This window comes from Elephas maximus, chromosome 18, assembly GCF_024166365.1.
Source record: "Elephas maximus indicus isolate mEleMax1 chromosome 18, mEleMax1 primary haplotype, whole genome shotgun sequence".
Lineage (NCBI taxonomy): Eukaryota > Metazoa > Chordata > Mammalia > Proboscidea > Elephantidae > Elephas > Elephas maximus.
In genome coordinates, this window is record NC_064836.1 from 81573032 (window position 1) to 81596733 (window position 23702).

The following is a 23702-nucleotide window of genomic DNA, read 5'->3' on the forward strand; positions in this document are numbered from 1 at the left end:
CTTGTCTTTTTTATTATTATTATTTATGTGATGGATTGCATTAATTGAGCCATCCCTACATATCCGGTATGAATCCCACTTGGTCACAGTGAATTATTTTTTTGATATATTGTTGAATTTTATTGGCTAGAATTTTGTTGAGGATTTTTGCATCTAAGTTCATGATGGATATAAGTTTTCAATTTGCTTTTTTGTGACATCTTTTTTTTTTTACCTGGTTTTGGTATCAGGGATATGCTGGCTTCATAGAATGAGTTTGGGAATATTCCGTCCTTTTGTATGCTTTGAAATACCTTTAGTAGTAGTGGTGTTAACTCTTCCCTGAAAGTTTGGTAGAACTCTCCATTGAAGTGATCTGGGCCAGGGTATTTTTTTTTTTTTTTGGGGGAGTTTTTAAATTACCTTTTCAATCTCTTCTTTTGTTATGGGTTTATTTAGTTGCTCTACCTCTGTTTGTGTTAGTTTAGGTAGGTAGTGTGTTTCTAGAAATTCATCTATTACTTCTAGGTTTTCAAATTTGTTGGAGTACAATATTTCATAGTTGTTTGATATGATTCTTTTAATTTCAATTGGGTCTGTTGTGATATAACCGATCTCATTTCTTATTCAAGTTATTTGTTTCCTCCTGTTTTTCTTTTGTCAGTTTGGCCAGTGGTTTATCAATTTTGTTAATTTTTTCAAAGAACTACCTTTTGGTCTTGTTAACTCAATTGTTTTTCTGTTCTCTATTTCTTTTAATTCCACTTTAATTGTTTTAAAACACACCAGGATATATTCATTTATGAGACTATTTTAAAATTTACACAGGGCTGTGTACTCTTTGTTGAGTATTTTAGATAATTTTGTTTTGCATCATGTGAATGTATATGCAGATTTCTGAATTTAGATTCTTAGAAAGTTCAATTACAAATTGTATTTTAGTACTTTTTTGTGATCTATTTGCCATTAAAATTAGTAATATTAGTATTAACTTATCCTTCAATTCTTTCCATATATCAGTTAATTCTATATTCTTGTTCATTTGTTGAGATGTTTAATGATATTTCTATCCTTTTCTATTGTTTTCTTACATTTTTGGTAATATTTCTACTATGCATTTTGTTTGTAACATAAAAAGAATTTGGACTAGATCATTTCTAAGACACTTTCTGATTCTAACTCTCTTTGATTCTGTATTAAAAATGCATCCATAATATTTTTATAACTTGTGCTATCATTTAGGTAGAGTGTTCCATGTAATCATTTTTTTTTCCCCCTCTGGAATCCATTTTATCACATATCACTGTTTTATCACATAGTTACTATTTCCCACTCCAGTATTTTTTTGGGGGGGGGGGTGTATTAATAAAGGGTAGCTTTGGTGGTGCAGTGGTTAAGTGATTGGCTGCTAATCAAAAGGTCAGTGGTTCAACCCCACCGGCCACTCCACAGTAGAAAGATGTGGCAGTCTGCTTCCATAAAGATTACAGCCTTGAAAACTCTATGGAGCAGTTCTACTCTGTTCCATACAGTCACTATGAGTCAAAATCTACTTGACAGCATTAAGTTTGGGTTTGGTTATTTATAAAGGCACTTATCAGACTTTAAAGATGAAAAGGATATGAGACACCTGAGTTATTTATTAGAAATAAAAAAGCTTAGTCCTCCGGAACCTTCATTCTTAGTCCAAGTCTCTTGCAATAGAAACCATCTTGCATTTTAGTTGCTGCCTAAAAGACATTTTGCACTAAGTCAGAGAAAAGGATATGTTGTTTTAGAACATCATGTTTATTTTGTTTTTCTTCTCAATATTCTGCTCAGTTTGTGAACTTCTGAGTAGACTACACCGAGAAGAAAATGCCAATTTGCAGTTGCACACTCAGTATCCTACAGATTTGGTGAAGCGTGCATTGTTTCAGCTATTCAAAACGTATATCCCAGAAGCAGCTAGACACACAGGGAGCTGTCACCACCTCCACAGGGAAGGAAAAGTGGATTAGCAATATAATGTCCTGCAAAGGATATTTCACTACTTACCATGCAGATGTTCAGTAGTTCCTTTTTGTCAGTAGAGCCATTTCCATTAGAATCATATAGCTTAAAATACCATTTTAATTTTTGCTCCACTTTTCCTAGTACAACCAGATTTATGGAAGCAATAAACTCTAAAAAGTCAATAAATACATCTTATAGAAAGCAAGGTGGAAAGAGAAATAAATATTTAAGGAGAACAATTTTTTTTAGTAGTCATCATTCATGCACAGGACCCTTAATACAATTTCATATAACCCGCTTGATTTCCACTTAGAAACTTTCTCTGGTTATGTACGTAAATTTTATTTTATAGTAAAATGCCTTTTTGGAGAAAATATCTATTTTTCATGCTAATGAAGCCCTTCTAGAACGCCAGGATGGAAGGCTGAGTGCTCACCTCTGAGCCCCATCAGTGACTGTCTTCTCCAGAACATCTCTAGCTGCTGTCCTCTGCTTAGGGAGAAGAAACCAAAAAGGTAAACCCACTGCCACTGAGGTGATTCATGGCAGCCCCATGTGTTACAGAGCAGAACTGCTCCATAGGGTTTTCTTGACTGTAGCCTTTATGGAAACAGATTGCCAGTTCTTTCTTCCATGGCACCAGGTGGGTTCAAACCACCAACCTCTAGATTAATAGCTGAGTGGAAACCATTTGTGTCACCCAGGGATCTTCTCAGGGAGAATACCAGGTACCAATGTTTAATAGAAGTGAAATATACCAAGTAGATAAATTCTGTATTCCTTTTTACACAGTCTGGTTGATTTTTTTTGTCAGTTAAACTCCAGGGTTCCTATTAAGTGCATCATTTTAAGTGAGTCAAGATTTATGGACCTCTTTTTCTATAAAGGTTTTGTCCTATTAGTCAGTCTTGGGAAAGATTGTTTAAAGCTTACAAGCTTATGTAGTTCCCCTCACCCTGTTTTAAATCGGTAAGACATTTCCAGTTGAAACAAAAACAGGCTGTGTCACTCTTGAGAGCCACACATTTCAAACCTCGCACAGCCAAATGCTCCACTATCATCAGTGGTGGCCGCATCCAAGGAGGTGCCTGTCCCACTCGCTGCTATTTTCCCACCTAAGTGCAGATGGCTAATGGTAGCATATCCAGGCCAAGGAAACGCACTGCTGGCTGCATTCTCTTTGGAATACTTGAGATGTCAAGTTCTATTTGTAAGACAGAATGTGACATAAAGTAGACCTTTAGCTTGGAAACAAAGGGCTTTAAACTTATCAGTCTGTAAATTGATATGTGATTTGCTTGGAGTCTCAAGCTTTTGCATCTTGTTCCCCCAAGATCTGAAGAAAAACAACTGAGAAATCATCAGTCATTCTAGAGTTTGAAGCAAAGACTGCCTGGCTGATTAACGGCTTTTGTTTTGTTTTGTTTTAAGTTTTCTATAAGACAACGATGACCGCTTTGATGTTGGAAGCCAATGGGCTAATAATTATGGCTTTGTTTTCAAAATTTACTAGTATTTTACTTTATACATTGTGGATATTTTACCTTTATAATCAGAAACAAATAACTTTAAAAAAACACTTCACTACATTTGGGTAGTAGATTATTATGTTGTACAACTTAGTCTTCTTTACCCCACTGATAACTTGAATATTTCTTATAAGAGATAAAACTTCTGCCAACAAGGTGGTAATTGAATGGGGCTTCTCTAGCAAGTTTGCCCAAGTATACAAAATGTAACTGGCCTCACCTTTTTCCCATCTGCCTTTCCTACAACGTTCCCCCCTCTTCACCTTGTTGATCTCTAGCAGAGCTATCTATGGCTGAGGCAAGGGAAATAGTTATTATAGACACTCCAGTGGCTGTTGTAATTGTGACTTATTCCAACTTGAATTTATGTAATCTTTTTAGAGAATAATTAGAAAAATTATGACCCATGTTGTTCAGCCCTAGTGTGAGAGCATTTCCTCCTTTTGCTCACCAATTTTCCTCATAATTCTGCACTATCAAATCCTAAAGAGTTAGTGTACCAATGGCAAAATCCACCTTTGAGGCTGGGTGTGAGAGGAAAGAAATCACACACACACAGACACAAAGAGAGGGAAAGAAAATATATGAAGACCTTAAATTTAAACATTCTCATCATTTCTCAATTATAAGGACACTATAAAGCACACTTTTTACATCTATAAGGAAGGTATAAATAGATTTTTCAAAAAAGGTTAAATGGTCCTATTAAATAGATGAGACTTTAGCAATCCAGTAAAACCAAAATAAGGAAAACAAGGTCCTGCAGTATTTCTGTCCAACAGAAAATTCATAGGTGGACTATATGGCCTCAGGCAATATTCTTCATGGCATGCCGTAAAGCACGGTTGTTTTCAGGAGGTGAACGATTTGAAATGCAGGTGCCCATACCCCATTGCTGTTGAGTCACCTCTGACTCATAGCGACCCTATAGGACAGAGCAGAGCTGTCCCAAAGGGTTTCTAAGACTGCAATCTTTATGGAAGCAGACTGTCAAATCTTTCTTCCATGGAACAGCTGATGGATTGAATCCACTAACCTTTCAGTTAGCAGCTGAGAGTTTAGCTACTGCACCACCTGTAGGAAGTTAAATTACAAAGCTTATATGTCTACGAAACTATTATTTTTTAAGTATAACTACTATTAATTAAAAAAGACAAAAAACAATGGTCTAAGCACTGTTCTAGACCCTTTCTGTGCATTATCTCTAATCCTAACGGTAACCTTGCAAGTATTCTTATTATTCTTATTTTACAGATGAGAAACTGGCTTCCAGAAAAGTTAAATAAAAAAAGTAACAAAAGTAGAATGTGGGTGAATTCAGGATTTAAACCAGGGCTTTGAACTGGTTCATTCTGGTTCAAACCCCTGCTGAGAATTTGTATTTCTACCCCGGATATACTGAATTAGAATCTACATTTTAACAAGATCCCCAGGCGATTCTTATACATAAGATTTTATACATAAGATTCTTATGTATAAGAATCTTGTTAAACTGTAAGGATCTTTAACAAGATTTTTATGGTTAAGAATCTATGTATAATATCTTATGTATAAGAATCACCTGGAGATCTTGTTAAACTGTAGATTCTGATTCAGTATATCCGGGGTAGAAATACAAATTCTCAGCAGGGGTTTGAACCAGAATGAACCAGTTCAAAGCCCTGACTTAAACCCAGCCAGCCCGGGTGTAAGGCTTTTATATCACTCAACATTGTCTTCAAATTGTATTACTATTGACTTCTCTTCCTAGAAGAGGTACCTACAAACTTGAATCGATGTGACACATTAAATGCCATGTGGTATTCTGGATTCTTGTGAGCTATTTGGTAATAAATATAATTGTATAAGTGAGGTCACTGGGAGTGTCTGAAGATGCTGTACCTGGGAGCCTGTGCTCCCATCATATTTGGTGCTTCCCAAAGAAAATCTGCCTGTGTGTTCTAAGATGCTCAGCCTCAGGCAGAGTTGTAAGGCCCAGTAGGTTCTCAGGGCCACCACTCCCAGATGCTCCCACACCCTGACCCCATGGCCATCTGGCTTAATAAGAGCAAAGGTATTCTTTCTCCTTTTTGCCTCTCTTGCTCTCTGGTGTCTTTGATTGGCATTTCTTTTATCCATCTTGGAATCCTTAACCCCCTTCTCCCTCGCCATAAGTTTAGCCTCCAGTGCCCCATATACAGCAGCCTCTTCCATCCTACAGTTTCCTCAGGAAGCTTTCCCAGCTGCTGCTCCTAGACCTGAGGCATCCATTCTGGCCCTGCTTCCACTGTTCTCAGTCTTCTCTCAAGCACTTGGCTGGAAACGGACAGGCTTCCTTTGCTGTGCTCGGCATTTTCCTCTCCTTAGGGCCTCTTGGAAACCCTGGTGGTGTAGTGGTTAAGTGCTACGGCTGCTAACCACAAGGCTGGCAGTTCAAATCTGCCAGGCACCCTTTGGAAACTCTATGGGGCAGTTCTACTTTGTCCTGCAGGGTCGGAATCGACTCGATGGCAGTGGGTTTTGGTTTTGGTTTAGGGCCTCATACCTACATACAGCCCTTACTAATCCCTCCACTCTCCTACCCTGCAAAAGCCCTGGGCCACTCACTGCAGACATCATCTGATGCACCTACCAGGATCCCACCACCACTTCCTCTCTGTCTGCCTGAGTGACCCTGAGAAAACAGAAACTGAAATGTTAGCTCAATATATTTCAGAGACATCTGCATTTGGGTTTTGTCCCAATGGTGGAGCCATGAATTTATAAACTGGGTAATGTCTTTACGGGAATGAGGTTCCATTTCATCGACTCAAATCATAGAAGTTTGCCTCTGGAAATAGTCCTTCGCTTTCCAGATGAGAAATGGACTGGATAGTAATTATAGTTGTAAAAAAAATCATAATTATAATAACTGCTAGTGTTGATATGTGCTATACATATAAAGTCAGGCATTGCGCTTTCTACATACGAACCCACTTAACTCTAACAAGGTCCCTACATAGTATTAACCCAGAACCACAGAATTCTGGGTTCTAGTAACATTAAGACCATGGAAAGAGAAACTACTGCTATTACAACTAGCAAGAGATTTCCGCTTGTTCTGTGTATCTTCTTATTCAGAAAAGCAAATACTGTAGTTCCAGCAAAAATGCACCAAACTATAATCCCAGATTAAAATGATTTCATCACACAGCATTAACATGGGAAGGCTTAGCTGTGAAAAATCCATAAATTGTCACAGCTCCTAACCTGAAGACATTTGGGTAGTTTCATTCTTTTACATGCGACACTGATCAGTGACATTTAACCAGCTGTGATGGGTCACTAGCAAAATAGGAATTGAAAGGCCCACCTGAAAATGGTCAGAAGTAAGGAAACTCAGAGAGCTGATATAAGCACATTATATGATTAACTAAAAATTGTTAGTGATGTTTAACCCACATTTTAGAAACTGCGAAGAAAGTACCCTTGTCATGTAAGTACATTCTAATCCCTTTTGGTGAATTCTGAAAGTCTGTAAAGGAAACATCACGCCCAGGATTTATGACCTAGCCCATTCTCACTTACACTAAGAGCAAACACAGCCTCTTATCAGGCACGGAATTGCTGGAGCGTCCTAAGGAGAGACTCATCTCTGTAAGATGAGAATGTGCTGCTGGTTTCGTAAACCGGTTCTATAACGTGACCTTCATGCAGAGTAGACACTGATGCTCCTGACCACAACTGCACAAAATTCAGGGGTTCTGAGAAAAGCACTTCTCATAATACTTACCCAACAAGCTCCTGATTACTAATAGGTTTCCTGGAAATCAGGAAACACTAACCCAAGAATGGAGCCAGAACAGCAGGTGTCCAGCCCACTGCTAACTGGGAACCAGTCTCATGTGAGTTTCATTAAGGAGAGACACTTGATCAAGCTTGATCTTTTCTGAATGAGCTAACTGTTGAAGACCCGGAACTCTGGCACTGCCACCTTTTTGCAAGGAGCTTCTTAAGATAGTCAAAATGGACTTCCTTATATAAGCATCTGTCTCCCTAAGCCAATATTGTAATGGATAAAATAAAACCCACCCTCGCCCTAATTCTATCCACCTTTAAGAGTGTTTTATTCCCAGTGTAAAAGCACGGGCCCTTGTTCCTTAATAAATAGAAGACGTAAGTAGGGGATGTAAAAAATGGCAGAAGTAATGGTGGAATGGATATAACTGTATTACTTGCTTCAACGCTGTAACTTTTTACTAGGATTGTAACTAAAACAAGAGTCAGAGGAATTGATTTCCAAGTTGCTGGTTTTGGACTCAGGATTCCTTTCTATATGTACCCATAGCTCTTCGGTGGCAGAAATGAGCCTTTTGTTATGTTGTTAGGTACGATTGAGTTGGTTCCAACTCATAGCAACCCCATGTACATCCAGCAAGGTCCACATGTTGTTGAAAAAAGGTTATTTGCAATGAATAAGACGTTAGTCTTGCAACATTCTCTCACACAATCTCTGGTGTTGTTTCTATCACCGAGGCCATATTTTCCAACCACTGATCCTCTTCTTTGTTTCCAACTTTCACATCAAATCACCATCAATTATCAATGCATCTTGTTTGATTTCTTGACTGCTGCTTCCATGATTGGTGATTGTGGGTCTAAGTAAAATGCTTGCAACTTCCATCTTTTCTCCATTTATCATGATGTTGCTTACTGGTCCATTAGTGAGGATTTTTGTTTTCTTTATGTTGAGGTATAATCCATACTGAAGGTATAATCATCATCAGTAAGTTCTTCAAGTCCTCTTGAACCTCAGGCAAGGTTGTGTCATCTGCACACAGCAGCTTGTTAATAAGTCCTTCTCCAGTCCTGATGCCACATTCTTCATAAAGTCCAGTTTCATGGATTATTTGCTCAGCATATAGATTGAATAAGTATGGTGAAAGGATACAACCCTGACACACACCTTTCTTGATTTTAAACAACACAGTATCTTCTTGTTCTTTTGGAACTACTGCCTCTTGGCCTATGCACATGGTCCTCATGAGCACAATTAAGTGTTCTGGAATTTCCATTCGTAATGTCATCCATAATTTGTTATGATCCATGCAGTAGAATGCCTTTGAATAGAAAGTAAAGCACAGGCAAACTTCTTTCTGGTATTCTCTGCTTTCAGCCAGGATCCATCTGACATCGGCCGTGACATTCCTCATTCCATGCCCTCTTCTGAATCCAGCTTGACTTTCTGGCAGTTCCCTGTCGTTACACTGCTGCAGCCATTTTTGAATTATCTTCAGCAAAATCTTGCGTGTGACATTAATGATATGTTCGATAATTGCTTCATCCTGTTAGATCATGCTTCCCTGGAATGGGCACAAATACGGATCTCTTCCCTTTAGTTGGCCAGGTAGCTGTCTTCCAAATTTCTTGGCATAGACAAGTGAGCGTTTTCCAGTGTTGCATCTGTTTGTTGAAACATCTGAATTGGTATTCCGTCAGTTCCTGGAGCCTTGGTTTTTTTGCCAGGTGCAGCTTGGGCTTCTTCCTTCAGCACTATCAGTTCTTGATCATATTCTGGCCAGTCAGACTGGTGATTCCGGTTTTAGCAGTGATTGACTCTGGTTTTAGCAGTGATCCTGGTTTTAGCAGGGATTCCGGTTTCAGCAGGGATTCCGGTTTCAGCAAGGATTCCGGTTTCAGCAGGGATTCCGGTTTTAGCAGTGATTGATTCTGGTTTTACTAGGATTCCGGTTTCAGCAGGGATTCCGGTTTCAGCAGGGATTCCGGTTTCAGCAGGGATTCCGGTTTCAGCAGGGATTCCGGTTTCAGCAGGGATTCCGGTTTCAGCAGGGATTCCGGTTTCAGCAGGGATTGATTCTGGTTTTACTAAGATTCCGGTTTCAGCAGGGATTCCGGTTTTAGCAGGGATTGATTCTGGTTTTACTAGGATTCCGGTTTCAGCAGGGATTCCGGTTTCAGCAGGGATTCCGGTTTCAGCAGGGATTCCGGTTTCAGCAGGGATTGATTCTGGTTTTACTAAGATTCCGGTTTCAGCAGGGATTCCGGTTTTAGCAGGGATTGATTCTGGTTTTACCAGGATTCCGGTTTTAGCAGTGATTCCGGTTTTAGCAGTGATTCCGGTTTTAGCAGTGATTCTCAAATCTGGCATCACATTGCAATCCCCTAGCAACCTTACAAAAATGGTGATTCAGTTGGTCTCAGGTGGGGACGCCAGTACTGGTATTTTTAATAATACCCCTCCAGAGATCCTACCAGTATACAGCAACAATTGAGAGCCACAGTATTTTGACAAATTTCATTAAAATGTATATATTTTAACTGCTTAAATTTAAATCTATGCCAGCAGGTAAAGCTGGTACACCTTTCACAGATAAAGTTCTTTGAGAGGCTCACCTATCAAAAAACGTGATGGCATACATGAGAATACGTTGTATATTACAAAGTGCTAAACAAATAGGAAGTGTTTTAATTATCACCAACAAATGCTTCCTGAGACCTTTATGCTAGAGGCTCTGAAGTTAATAGCCTTGGTCTTCACCCTTAAGGGCTTACAGCCCAATGGTTTACAATGTAATAGATCCCTATTTGCTTCTAGTAAATGCGTCTTATGAATAGCTACAGTAATTGCGGTCACCTTGCAGGCCAGACAGCCCGACACAGTGTTATAGGCCGCAGGGCATCAAGGTGGTTAATGAACAGCGGCAATAATGGCACAAGTTAAAAGCCAGGCTGCCTGCTCAGACTTCCAAGGACTCTCATACAAAGAGAAGCTAAGGAAGCAGATAACAAAAGGTCATCTCTGAATTTCAAGCAGAGTTGGGGTTCCCACTACGGGTCCTGGGTTGGACTATGATGACAGTCAAAACTATACGATGATTCCCATTTAATTGCATTTCGTGACTGGTAACAATTGCATGGGGTAAATACCCCTCAAAACAACAAAAATGAGCATCTAAAGCACTAGGATAAATTATGGACAAGAAACGACAGGGAAGCAATCTGTGCACCTGTAGGCTCACACTTTATTTGGAAATAAAATGAGAGCTTGATAAGAACTACAGGTAATTGTCACTGATACCAAACCTGTGTGGGCTGAGGTCAGAGTTACCTGCATTTCACAGATAAATATACCATCCTCTGGTGGGCTGCATTGCACATTTTTTCAAAGCTCTTCCACCTACATTATTTCATCTGAGCTCAGTGATAATGTAGACAGGATAGGGCTTGCTGTCTCAGTTTTGGAAATGAATTTGAGTCACAGAGGTTAAGGGCCTTGTCCAAGATTACACACAGCAAATAATGGTCAGAGCTGGGGCCCGAGCCTCGCTCTCCTGATTCCGAATTCAGTGCTGCTCCCACTGTCTCTTTGGTGATTGAGATTCACATTATGAATTTGAAATTTTTCCTATTTACCAATGGGCTCATTTTAAAACAGCAAGGACTGCTGATACTTTAAAGCTGAGATTTGATTTATGAGCAGACTCATATGTAAGCTATCTTTTCAAATCCCACGGCCTGCCACTTGTCCCCACTCCTCTCCCTGCAAACTGGTTCAACTCCCATGTTTCCATGAATTCACTCATTTCCTCATTTCCAATTCCCAGGGTTTCTTAGAGGCTGCTAATTTAAATAATCTGAGAATTTGCTTTGGCTGTTTTATTTTATCCTAGTTTTTGATGTGCCCAGTACTTAAATGATAACTGCTCTTCTGGCTTCAATGGTCACTGCATTTATAGTTTGAGTGCTAAACCCATAAGTTCAGAGAGATCATCTTATTGCCCTCTTAAGATCTTGGTAGTCCCGGTGGCACAGCGGTTAGGAGCTCAGCTGCTAACTGAAAGACTGGCAGTTTGAATCCACCAGTCGTTCCTTGGAAACCCCATGGGGAAGTTCTACCCTGTCCTATAGGGTCATTATGAGTCAGAATCAACTCAACAGCAATGGATACAAGTATAGGACCTTGAGTGGGGCAAATGGTTAAGCACTCGACTACTAGCTGAAAGGTTGGAACCCACCCAGAGGCACCTCAGAAGAATGCCTAGTGATTTGCTTCCAAAAGATCACAGCCTTGAACACCCTATGGAGTAGTTCTACTCTGCACACATGAGGTCACGTGAGTCAGCACCGACTTGACCACATCTACAACAATATCGGACCTCTAGAGTCCTACAAGAGGCACATCTTTCACAAGTTCTTTCAGATGTGTTCTTTTTCCTCCTTTCTATCTGCCACCAGTAATCAGGCTTCTATTATCCCATTTCTGCTTATTAGAAATGGCCTCATCCCTGCCGTCTGCATGTATATATCTGACAAGTGAATTGACAATGGCCCCCTATTTGGATAAAGCCTGGAGGCCTAGGTGTGGCCATGAAGGCCATTCGTTTACCTGCACACCCAGTACAGTGGCAAGAATGCACCAGGAGCCAGGAGGGCCGAGGGCTGACTTTCTGCTCAAGACTCTCCAGGCAATCCCTACTGGCAGCCCCAGTGCTCTGAATGCTTTGTCTCTCAGCTATGACATGGGAGAAAATGTGGTCCCGAGAATAGGCTGGTTATCTACAGGAACAAAACGTACAGGTGAGGTTCCTGGAGTGTGTAGCCTTCAGTCATCCTCTAGCGGTGATTGTCTGAGTGAGACCAGCTCCTCCTGGCCTTCACATGCCCTTCTGTTTCCAACTTTATACTTTAATTTGAGCTGCTCTCCTCATTGCAATTCTCAACTCCTTTGTTAAAGGTGGACCACCACAGGATTCTAAGGTACAGGTCTTGGAGTCAGGATGCTGGAGTTCCAACTTGCTGTGAAACCCTTTAGTATAATTTTAGGCAAGTTACTTAACCTCTTTGTGCCTCAGTTTCCTCATATGTAAAATGGGCTTGATAAAAATAGCACCTTCCCTATAATGGGAACCCTGGTGGTCTAGGGGTTAAGAGCTACAGCAGCTAACCAAAAGGTCGGCAGTTTGAATCCATTAGGCACTCCCTGGAAACATGGGGCAGTTCTACTATGTCCTATAGGGTCGCTATGAGTCAGAATCCACTCAACGGCAATGGGTTTTTTTTTTTCCCTATAATATTGTTGTGGGGATTCTATGAGATAATGTAATGTGCTTAAAACAGTGACTGTCACAGAAGTGCTCAATAAATGTTAGCTTTTATTAGTAATAATCCAAGTTCTTCACTTCTAATAAGGCCCCCAAAGGCCTCAACTCTTCAGAAAGGATTTCCTAACTTATTCCACTGCTTAGGTTTCTTTGCATCTTTTTTCCCAGATGTGGAGTGGGTTAGGGATATCTGAAATTTGAGTATGATTTTTCTACCATTAACCACCCTAGTGGGATAGGATTGAAGAGTTCTCCTGCCCTTTCATCCAACCCGCCCGCCTAGGAGGAGGGTGAACCCTTAATCAATCGCATTACTGGTATGGGGTTTAAAAGCAGCCCTGTAATACTAGTGACCCATTTGGACCCTTGAGACTAAAAGTTAATACAATGCTTTGCCCTCTCTTGGCCTTTGATTCTTTATTTACTACCTTTTGTTTTTCAGGATGTGTGTATCTTCCCCACAAGGTTGTAAACTCCTTTGAGGACAGGGACCAATTCTTATTCATCTTTGTTACTACCTTCTCTCCACTCTGCCTCCAGGTGCTCAATAAATATCTGTAAATGCAGTGGGATAACTAATACGGTGTGTTAAGTATATGACTTTTCTCCTGGTAACCCCTTCCAGCCACCGTCCCGCCCCACATTCAGTAAAGACAGTCACTGCCCTGGAGAGAAGTCATTGTGGCAGAAAAGCAAAAATCAAGACTTCACTCTTAGCTCTTGAGTTGCAACAATTGAAGCCATCTAGGATTCAGAGCATAAAATGTATGCCATAAACAGAAGATTTAGGAGAATTCATGGAGCCACTTTCTCTAGTTCTCCTGGCTACTCTCCAACTAAATAAAGATTCCACAGGCTGGGAGGTTGTGCAGCAGAGGGAGGGAAAGAGTTGCAAGACTTACAGGGGAGGTAGGAAACGTTTTGTGAGGTACAAGAATAGTTTAGAGGTGGAGGGTGGAAATCCCAGGTGAGTTGGCAGATTAAGTCACAAAACACCTGTGCTTCACTTTCCTGGCAGAAATTTTCTGAACTACCCAGCTCCTAGCATAGCTTTGGAGGAAAGGGTGTAAGGAATATCTGGCTAAATAGCCTGAACCAGACCTAAAAGCCCTCAAGGCTGAGCCATGCCTCGGAGTGTAAAATAGCTGAGAGAGATCCTGACCCAGGAGGCCCAGCTGTGCAGAGACAACTGCCCTCTGAGTAGGTCAGGAGAGGAGAAGAGGTGATGTCCCAGCAAATACCAGTGGGGACAGATGCTCCCCGCCCCCATTAATATTTTGACACCCATCCTTGGGGTTTAGATGCAACTTCTCCCCTGGTAAAATTGGGATTCAAAATATAAATCAATTTCATTACAGAAAACCAAAGTTACTTTTTTTTTTTTTAGTGCCTGACTGTGTGAGCCAAAATTCTTACTAGCTGCACAAATAAAGTAAATTTAAAACTTTTCCTTGAGTTCATTATTCCAGTTAGGTACCAAATCAGTATTTGGAAAATACAGTAGTCGTCCTTGGTATAAATATGACAGGAAAAAACAAAAAACAACAACAACCAAAAAAAAAAAAAATGAGAAAAGAGAAAGAACTGCATATTTAAAAGTGATATTATGGACTGAATTGTGTCCCCCAAGAAAGGTATGTCGAAGTCGTAAGCCCTGTACCTGTGGATGTGACCCTGGTTTGGAAATACGGTTCTTTGAAAATGTTTTCAGTTAACATGAGGTCATACCAGAGTAGGGTGGGTCCTAATTCAGTTGGAGTGTTGACCTTACAGAGGGAACAGACACACAGACAGAGGAAGGACCCCATGTGACCCTGCAGCTGCAAGCTAAAGAACACCTGGAGCTACTGTTGCCGGGCGAAAACCCCAGGTTTTGCTCGCATGACTCGTTACAGCCAATAAACAGGAGGACGAGGTGGGAGATCAGAAAGTCGTTTTTATTTTCTCGTACAAGGAAAGGAGCAATCTGGACTGCTGCCTCCAAGATTGCTCGCAGGCAGCTTGGGAAGATGGGCCTTTACAGGGAGCAGAGAAGGAAATGCAAATTCATCATGAATATTCAGCATTGACTTTCACGCAGGCACTCAGAGTTTGGGGATGACTACGCATTTTCTTTAGACAAGGGTTTAATCTCCCAGGATAGAGGAAAAGGTTGATTTTCTTTCATTAGGATGTTAAGTCTCCACCCAGAGGCGGGTTGAGGCCATCTGTGGCCCATTCTGTGGTTATCTTGTCAAGGACAATTTATTCTGCTCCGTGCAGGAGGATAAGCCAGGGCAGGTGTCTCTCAGAAGGCTTGGGCTCTGAGGCTGCCTGCCTCACTACCAGGAGCTAGGACAGAAGCAGGGGGTAGTTTGTCTTTCAGAGCCCTCAGGAGGAATCAGCAGGGCCAATACCCTGATTTGGACTTCTAGTCTCCAGAACCCTGGGGCAATATGTTTCTGTTCTTGTAAGCCATCTAATTTGTGGTATTTTGTTATTGGCAGTCCTAAGAAACTAATATATGAAGATACTAAAGTCGTCACCTCCCCTATGATTTTATTTATACACTCAGTAAATATTTGTTCAATATCTACCATATGCCAGACCCTGTGCTAGGTACCTGGACTGAGGACTCACATGGGGACCAAAGCAGATGACTAATCATTTTGTTTTTCCTATTTCTGCCTGTTAAATGTTTCATGAGGATGGATTAATGCACCACTTGCATTTTAAAAAAGAAAGGAAACAGAAAGAAGAGCAAATTACTGACCAGAAAGAAGGCAGTGTGGCTGGATGCAAACAGTGAAGGGTGAGTGCTGCTCCTTTGCCAGGAACACCCTGGACATCAGCAGAGTGGAGGGTGTTCACCTTTGTGCACTCTGTGAACATAGCCAGGAGTTCAAGCTCACAGCTCATCACTGGAAGCAGCATCCAGGGGAGGCATTTTGCATCAACCTCCAGGCAAAGCCTGTGGATACTCAGAGTGAGGATGGTGCAGCCCCTGCCCATTTTCATTGCCTTCCAGGAACAGTCAACAGCAAAATTCACATTTACACAGTGTTTCCTGTTTTTGGAACATCTGTGCTGGCCCCAGGCCATGTTCTTTTAAGGCCCATCAGCATGCCACCAGCCTCCGCTCAGGCAACGGTGGTGGCTGTGGCCGGCCTTTGGGTCCCACCTAACTTCAGGTCCCACACCTCGCCCTGTCCGAGTTTAATACCAGACCAGGAGAGCCACCTACTTTCATCCTGTGGTAACTTTTAATGGAAATTTCCTGTTTTGATGAGGTTACCCACTTCCAAGATAATGACAACAAAAACAGAAAAACACTAAACCTGTTGTTGTCAAATCTATTCTGAATATTGGTGACCCCATGTGTTACAGAGTAGAACTACTCCATAGGGTTTCTTGGGTGTAATCTTTACAAAACAGCTTGCCAGGCCTTTCTTCCAGGGTGCCACTGGGTGGATTCAAACTGCCAATCTTTAGATAAGTAGGGTCAGGCTAAAACCTCAGCATTCAAGTTAGTAGGATTTTCATAATGGAACTGACAATGCCCAGAGTAGTTAAGTGCTACGGCTGCTAACCAAAAGGTGGGCAGTTCGAATCCACCAAGCACTCCTTGAAAACTCTATGGGGCAGTTCTACTCTGTCCTATAGTGTCGCTATGAGTCAGAATCAACTCGATGGCAATGGGTGTAGATGTAGAAACTAAGGACCTTAATTTTTGAGGAGAGCCGTTTCCATCACTGACCTCACTTACAAAAGATACACAAAAATCATTTATGTTATCATCTTTAAAAGTTTTGACATAGCTTTTTATGTTATAACCATAAAAACCACCCACTGCCATGGAATAGATAATTGACGTACATAGTTAAAATTGAATAGTGCTAAAGGCATATAATTTACAACTGTCAACTTTTTAATTTTTTTCTAACATTTACCTACATATTTGTAAATAGTTATTTTGTTGTCCTGATTTATCAGTTTTAGACACTGTCTATTTACTTTCTGTTAGAGAACTGATAATTATTTAGCTCTACTGACCTCATACAACTCAGTGGTATGCTGTAGCCTATCTTACCTGCTGGTGAGAACTGATTGTTAAATTTTCAGCAGTTTTGTAAGCCAAGTATCATATGGTTGATAGCATAAAATTGGCCATGATGGAAGTATTTACACCACGGAAACTGGCAAACATTACCAGGATTTTTTCCCCCGACAGAATGGGCTTTTAAATATTTCCCAGCTGTTCTCTCTCCATATGCCCACCAAACCCAGCGCCACTGAGCCGATTCTGACTCATAGCGACCCTATAGGACAGAGTAGAACTGCCCCATAGAGTTTCCAAGGAGCACCCGGTAGATTCGAACTGCCGACCCTTTGGTTAGCAGCTGTAACACTTAACCACTACACCACCAGGGTTTCCCATATGCCCACAGTTGTACGTTAATCCAACAGAGAGTTTCATTTTAATGACTGTGGTAAATTTTGTTTACAAGAGAACCAAGTGGTATACCAAAATTACTGATTTCCTTGTTTTTCAAGGAGTTAATAATTGCCTCACAGCAACCTACCACCACCTGAATCTACTAGATAATCCATTAAAAGTGAGATAAGAAGGCATTGATTATGTACCTATGAAGTATTCTAACCAAACAAATTAACTTGAACCTATTTAAGCTTCTATAGCTACATACCCGTTTACGGGTAATATGACGAAGAGAAAGCCATTTCAAAGACACCATAGGAAAGCAATCAGTGAAATCTAGAATACAGGGCATTCTATAGAACCAATGACTCATTTTTCGCAACAAATCAGTGACAGAAATGGGGAGGAGGCAGTGGGGGGACTGTTATAGAGAAAAAGAATACTTAAGAGACACAACCTCTGATTTCAGCCTGTGAACCTTGTTTGGGTCCTGATTCAAATCAACCAACTGTACAAAGGTACGTTAATCAGGAAAGCCTACCTACACACTATTGGGTGATGTTAGGAACCACTGTTACTTTTTTTTTTTTTTAGTTATGAACATGATACAGTAGTTATATTTAACAAGTATCTTCATGTTATGGATGAATAATGCAGTATTTGCAGGAGAAATGACAATGTCTTTTTTTTTTAATCAGGAAAAACATAGGAGGACAGATGAAACAAGTGGCGACATTCTGAAAACTATTGAAGGTGGATGATGGATATATGAGGGCTCATTAGACTATCCCTCTACTTTGGTATATGTGGAAAGTTTTTTAAAGCTATCTCATTTTAAATTTCAATAATTTTCTTGGATTCATCCTTGTGTGTGTTTTTTTAAATGCGCTGTAAGTTTGATTAAATATCAGTTAATATTTTTATCCAAATGCTCAAACGTAGTGATAATCTATTGATATTTTTTTTTTTTAGATTTTCCTCAGAGCCCCCTTCTTCCTTTTCAGTCTGGATTATCAGCCTATGGATAGCTGGGCTTTCCTACCCCATGAATCTGGGACTGCCCTGGTCTGTTTTCCTGTGTGGACTCGCTCTTTCTCTCTTTGTTGATATATTTCCTCATTTTGCTGGAACACCCACTCCTGTAGCTTCCTAAGGAAAACGAGTGCGATGTAAACTGCTTCAGTGCTTGCATGTCTTTACTTTCTCCTCACATCTGACGTGGTTTTGTACTTTCTCCCTCAGAATTTTAAAGGCATTGCTCCGTTTACCTCCACCTTCCAGTGTAGCTGTTTAGAAACACAATGCTATTCTGATTCCAATGTCTTCGTATATTAACTGCTTGTTTTTCTTTCTTTCCCGATGGTATTGGATATTCTCCTTACCCTTGGTGTTATAAAGTTTCTCGGTATGTGCTACAGGTTGATCTTTCTCTATTCACTGTCTGGGTCCTTAGTAAGGGTGACTTATCACTGTTAGTTTTAAGAAATTTTTCTGGTTTGTTTTGTTGTAGTCTTATATTTTCTCTCATCTCTTTTTCTGTGATTCTTGTTAACCCCCAAGTATGAGGATTTATTTGGAGAAATGCCTGTGTGAAGGGAAACAGGAAAGGAGAAGGGAAAAGTTGATAAGCTGTCCAGTCCAGGATGTAAGTCTGACCCAGGTGAAGAGAGAGGGAGAGAATGTTGGGTGAAGTATCCCAGACTTTCTTGCAATCTAAGGAAGGTACATCAAAATGGCAGAGAAATCCTTGAGCCAACACTGGTTGACAAAAGAATCTGCTTAGTATTTAGAATGGGTCCATCTTAGTATTTCTGCTGCAGTCAGTCACGGGTGGGAGGAGTGCAAGCTCAAGTAGCATGCGTTCAGCACAACCATAGTGATGGTTTTCAAGGGAAGCAGCTGGGGCCCTGGTCAATTATGTCCCCCTGACCCTAGGTCTGAGTGGTGCACTCATCATGGCTGTTAATGTAGTAACAGTAGATTCTGTTATATTGTGATGATTGAATGTGGTACTTTATGTATGTACCTAGAACAGTGCCAGGCACACCGTAAGCCCTCAGAAAGTGTTAACTATTGCTGAGCGCAAAGGAGGAGTCAACGCAACAGATGTGAGATTGGCCAAAGGAACTGTTACCAGTTTTAAGTTCTAAACTTCAGAATCTATTTACCTTTACTTTAAGTAGCATTGAAAATCCTATGGAGCACAGCTATACTCTAAACACATGAAGTTACCATGAATCAGAATCAAATAGAGGGCAACTAGTTTGGTTTTGGTTTGGTAATAGGCTTGGTTAACTTGAGTACAAGCCAAAGCCAGGTTGGAAATGGCAGATTAAAAAGAAGTTGAAAAATTATTTGTATAGTAAAAATTAGAAGGCTGTGAAGTGTGTTTGATAGCAAGGGAAGAGAGAGAAAAATACTAGAAAGCAAACACAACTATAAAAGTACATATCTCCAGGGGTTTTAACATCAGGAAACGCAGCCCCAGTAACTTCAGTAGGGCATGGGTGCCTCACGGTATTACATAAAATGCAAAACTAACGTTCATAATAATGAATGTAATAGATCATGAAAATATTTTGATGGTACTTTGAGGAGGCAGAAAAGTATGAAATGCATTTTAGAACAATTTCCACCCAGAAGAGTTAAAACTGCAGAGAAGCTCTATGGAAATAATAAGTCTTCAGGGATTCTAGGCAGCTGATGGTTTGTTGTTGTTGCTGTTGTTGTTGTTAGGTGCCACTGAGTTCATTCCGACTCATAGCGACCCTCTGCACAACAAAACGAAACACTGCTCGGTCCTGCGCCATCCTTACAATTGTTATGCTTGAGCTCATTGTTGCAGCCACCGTGTCAATCCACCTCGTTGAGGGCCTTCCTCTTTTCTGCTGACCCTGTACTTTACCAAGTATGATGTCCTTCTCCAGGGACTGACCCCTCCTGACAACATGTCCAAAGTATGTAAGACGCAGTCTCGCCATCCTTGCTTCTAAGGAGCATTCTGGTTGCGCTTCTTCCAAGACAGATTTGTTCGTTCTTTTGGCAGTCTGTGGTATATTCAATATTCTTTGCCAACGCCACAATTCAAAGGCATCAATTCTTCAGTCTTCCTTTACCATTGGTTTGATATGTCTAATTGAATATATGAGTTTACTTTTTTGTGCATAATCGTATATCATTTCTTAGTATCACTTGATAATAAACAATCCTTACTCTTCACATTTTATAACATGATTTTACGTTGGGATCTCCATACCTTAACTGAGATTAGTCATCGCTCCCCAGGTTCACTTGCTGCCTAAGCAAATATCAAATATCTATGATGAAGCATGGTTACAAGAAGAACTTCCAGGCATTTAAATGAAGCTCCTAAGACAGGCCTGGCCAATCCCATCACCGATGTTGAGAGAGATGCTACACCAATGGCACATACTCAGGACGCCTATTTGGACACTGTCTGCCCATGCTTCTCCATTTGGCAGTGGATCCTTGTTTCTACCCAGCATCCCCTTTCACATGTTCCTCTTCTTGCAAGTGAACCAGTGATGAACACAGCAAGATAATAAACACTGAGCTAACAACAAAATCGCTGGCACAGGATTTGACATCAACACCTTGGAGAACGACCACAGGACGCGATGACAGCTCACCCAGCCTCTCAAGAGCGCTGCGGCATTCCACTGAGAGCAGCTGCCTTCAGTCCTGAAATCAGGATGTCTACAGCAGGCACAGAACACAAAGCAAAATCCAGGGACTGACTCAGAGAGAGGGCGACAAGGATAGAGTGAACCCTGAGAAATACACCCACAGCAGAGACCACTGAAACAACACTCGAACAGTATCCCCAGCATACTTCCAGGTTCAGGAGAACAGCAGAGTCTGCCCCATTTTCCCACTGATTTGTAAGCTCCTTGGGGGCAGAGCTCTTTTGGCTTGCACTCAAACTAAACAAAATGTATGAGCAGAAAGGAACTGTCATACTACAAAGGCAATTTCGCTAACAGTGAACAAACAACAATATGCTAACAGAAATCCCTTCCCTATACTACTAAGAGGATTAAAACAGCTATTAATTCTTCCCAGTTCCTGGAAGTTACCTCTTTTTGAGTCACCTGTGTTTTGGCTTTGGAAAAGGGCATATAGGGCTGTGCTAAATTCCATACAGCCTAATGGACAGCCAGTTATTTTAAATTTTACTTAATTAATTATCCCATCTTTCTCTTCTATTATCACTTGCATAGTCTTCTGAAGTTTTCTGTTTTTCTATCAGTAGAATTTTCCCCTTCCCTCTTCTTCTAGTCAGAGCTTGCACATTTTGAAACACCGAAATCTACAGATAAAATAAGTTAATACACAAGGGAAGATCAGGCAGAAGGTGAGCCTAGTATTTCAGCCTAATTTTTTCTACTCTTGTCCTTATATTTTTTCAAGAAATGAAATTAAATGTACTTTAGCTCCTCAGAAATAAGTAAATTCAAGACAATAGTTGAGTAGAAATCTTTGGAAACTAACATTTATGTGAATTTAAAACTGTAAATTCTTTTGGTTTTCCTCCAAGTAAATTGGTCAGATGTAGGGAAAAAAAGTATTACGAACCATTCCAGCTTTTCAGTTAAGTAAGACAACATGTTGGCTAATTTGTATTGATTTTATCTGCCAATCAAGATGCAATCACACTTTTAAAAGCAGATTCCTGTAATGTGCTTTTATATAATGTCACCAATGCATTGCTTTGACAACAGTCTTTGTAAATCAATCTGTACTTATTAGATTGACTTAAACGATAACATTAGAATTCCATGCCGAGATTTAATTTGGTTTTAAAACAACTCCCTATGTGCAGAATGTTTCTGAGGGCTGAGAGGCTAGTTCCCAATTATTTTCATGCTGTCAGTCCTAAATGTGTTTAATGACTCACTTACCCACAAGCTGTGGGTTCCCTGAAGATCTCCCAAATCACTGGAATGCAGACATTATACCTCAGGCTATTTTATAGAAAAAAAAGGTAAAATGCAGAATCACAGCCAAATGAAAAGCTCTCATCTTGTTCATGTCAAAGATATTACAAACTTGGTCAACATGATAACTGGCCTTTTGAATCTGAACTTACAGACCCAACAGTGTCTTAAATTCATGCAGTGTTTGTAGGTCAGATAGATATTCTGTCATAAATTTTCTGTACCACACAGAGGTGTCTTTAGCAGGAATTTGTCTGAGCACCAGCCCTAGACTCGCTATTCCTCATCATAATTCCCAGTCTACAGCTTTTTCTTGGGTTGTTTTCATGTGAGGTCTCTCCAGGCTTAGTCCCTCACTTTTCACTAAAACTGGAGGCTCACTTCTGCCCTTAGAAAGCTACTCGAAACCTCTTACGGCGATGGGCTGAGTAAGAACGGAAAGCCAGTGAGATTAATTCATTCACACAGCTTTAAAACAGAGGTCACTTGCTGCTGACAGGACTGCGATTACTGCCATCCAAAGACACAGTTTTTTGTGAAGGGCAGAGGCAATATTTTAGAGCAGGTAATCTTTGCCATATTGTTAGCCATAAATTATGCCTACGTTACTGAGCGGTACAATAGGGTCTAATGGAAGAAACTTTGATTTGTAATCAGGAAGCCTGGTTTCTAGACTTTGTTTCATCACGTATTATTATGTGGAACCATTGCTTAAGAGTCTCAATTTCCCATCTACAAAATGGGGAAAATGGTAATAAGAGTATCTTTTTATACCTACATATGAGGTCACTATTTTTATGAGTCAGAATCAACTCAATGGCAAAGGGTTTGGTTTATTGTGAAGATAATCTGGATGAAAAATTTTTTTTAAGTCATGAAAGAATTATACATTGTGAGTACTGTTCAATGAAAAGGAATTCTAGGTATAAGAAAGGTAAATGGGTAGAGATAATTAGTAATAAGGGTTGTAGATGGATAGGCAGTAACCGTGGTCTGAAGATGGAGGAAAATATTGGGCTGTGTCTTTTGTGAGTCCTGCCTTTTTTGTTCTTTGTTCCTGTCTTTCCTGTCTCTCAAATCTGTATCCACGCATGCCCTCTGCTTACTAGCTTTATACCTCTTCCACTCCTGAGCTTAATCTTGTTTTAGCCAGGCCCCAATTGCCAACAGACCTGAGAACTGAGTCAATGGGTATAAGAACTGTATCCATGGTCCAGTAACAGAATGCACTGCCCTGTGTGGTCCTCAAGGCATCTTGCTACCAACCATACCTAGGATCAGATGATCCTAGGTAGAAATAAACCAGTCTTGTTATTCCTAAATTCTAGTTCTCCGCTCCTACCTGCACTCCATTCTTTCCCTGATTCTCATATGGGCTCAGTTCTTAAGTCTGTTTTCTGCCTTTGTACCGACTGAATACATGTTTTTAACCCTAGGGTCCCCAAGAACTGGAGCGACTGGGGACTAGGCAAACTGCCTTCACAAGAAATAGGGGTGGTTAGTGTGAACATAATTAAGTGCATTTCTAGCATAACAATGTGGACATTCAATAGGAATTCCTACTTCATAATTGTAGTTAAATGATAAAAAATAAGAGACCAATAAGTCCATAGCTGGGAAAAATTTGGAATTCATTAATTTGTAAGTATCACATGAATCCACTTGAGTGGATGAGATTTATGCAAAGTAAAAAGAAACAAGGTGGAATAGTAAGGACTCAGCCCTGGGGAATATTCAGTGAGGA

At 40.4% G+C, this 23702-nt stretch overlaps 1 protein-coding gene across 1 annotated transcript; it reads right to left on the bottom strand.

Moving 5' to 3' along the window:
• Window positions 1-1637: 1637 nt before the first annotated feature.
• GUCA1C (guanylate cyclase activator 1C) lies at window positions 1638-23311 on the bottom strand. The gene is given in 4 exon segments (XM_049857884.1): window positions 1638-1709; window positions 2017-2168; window positions 22046-22212; window positions 23301-23311. Coding segments are annotated over 4 exon segments (402 nt in total).
• Between the last annotated feature and the right edge of the window lie 391 nt (window positions 23312-23702).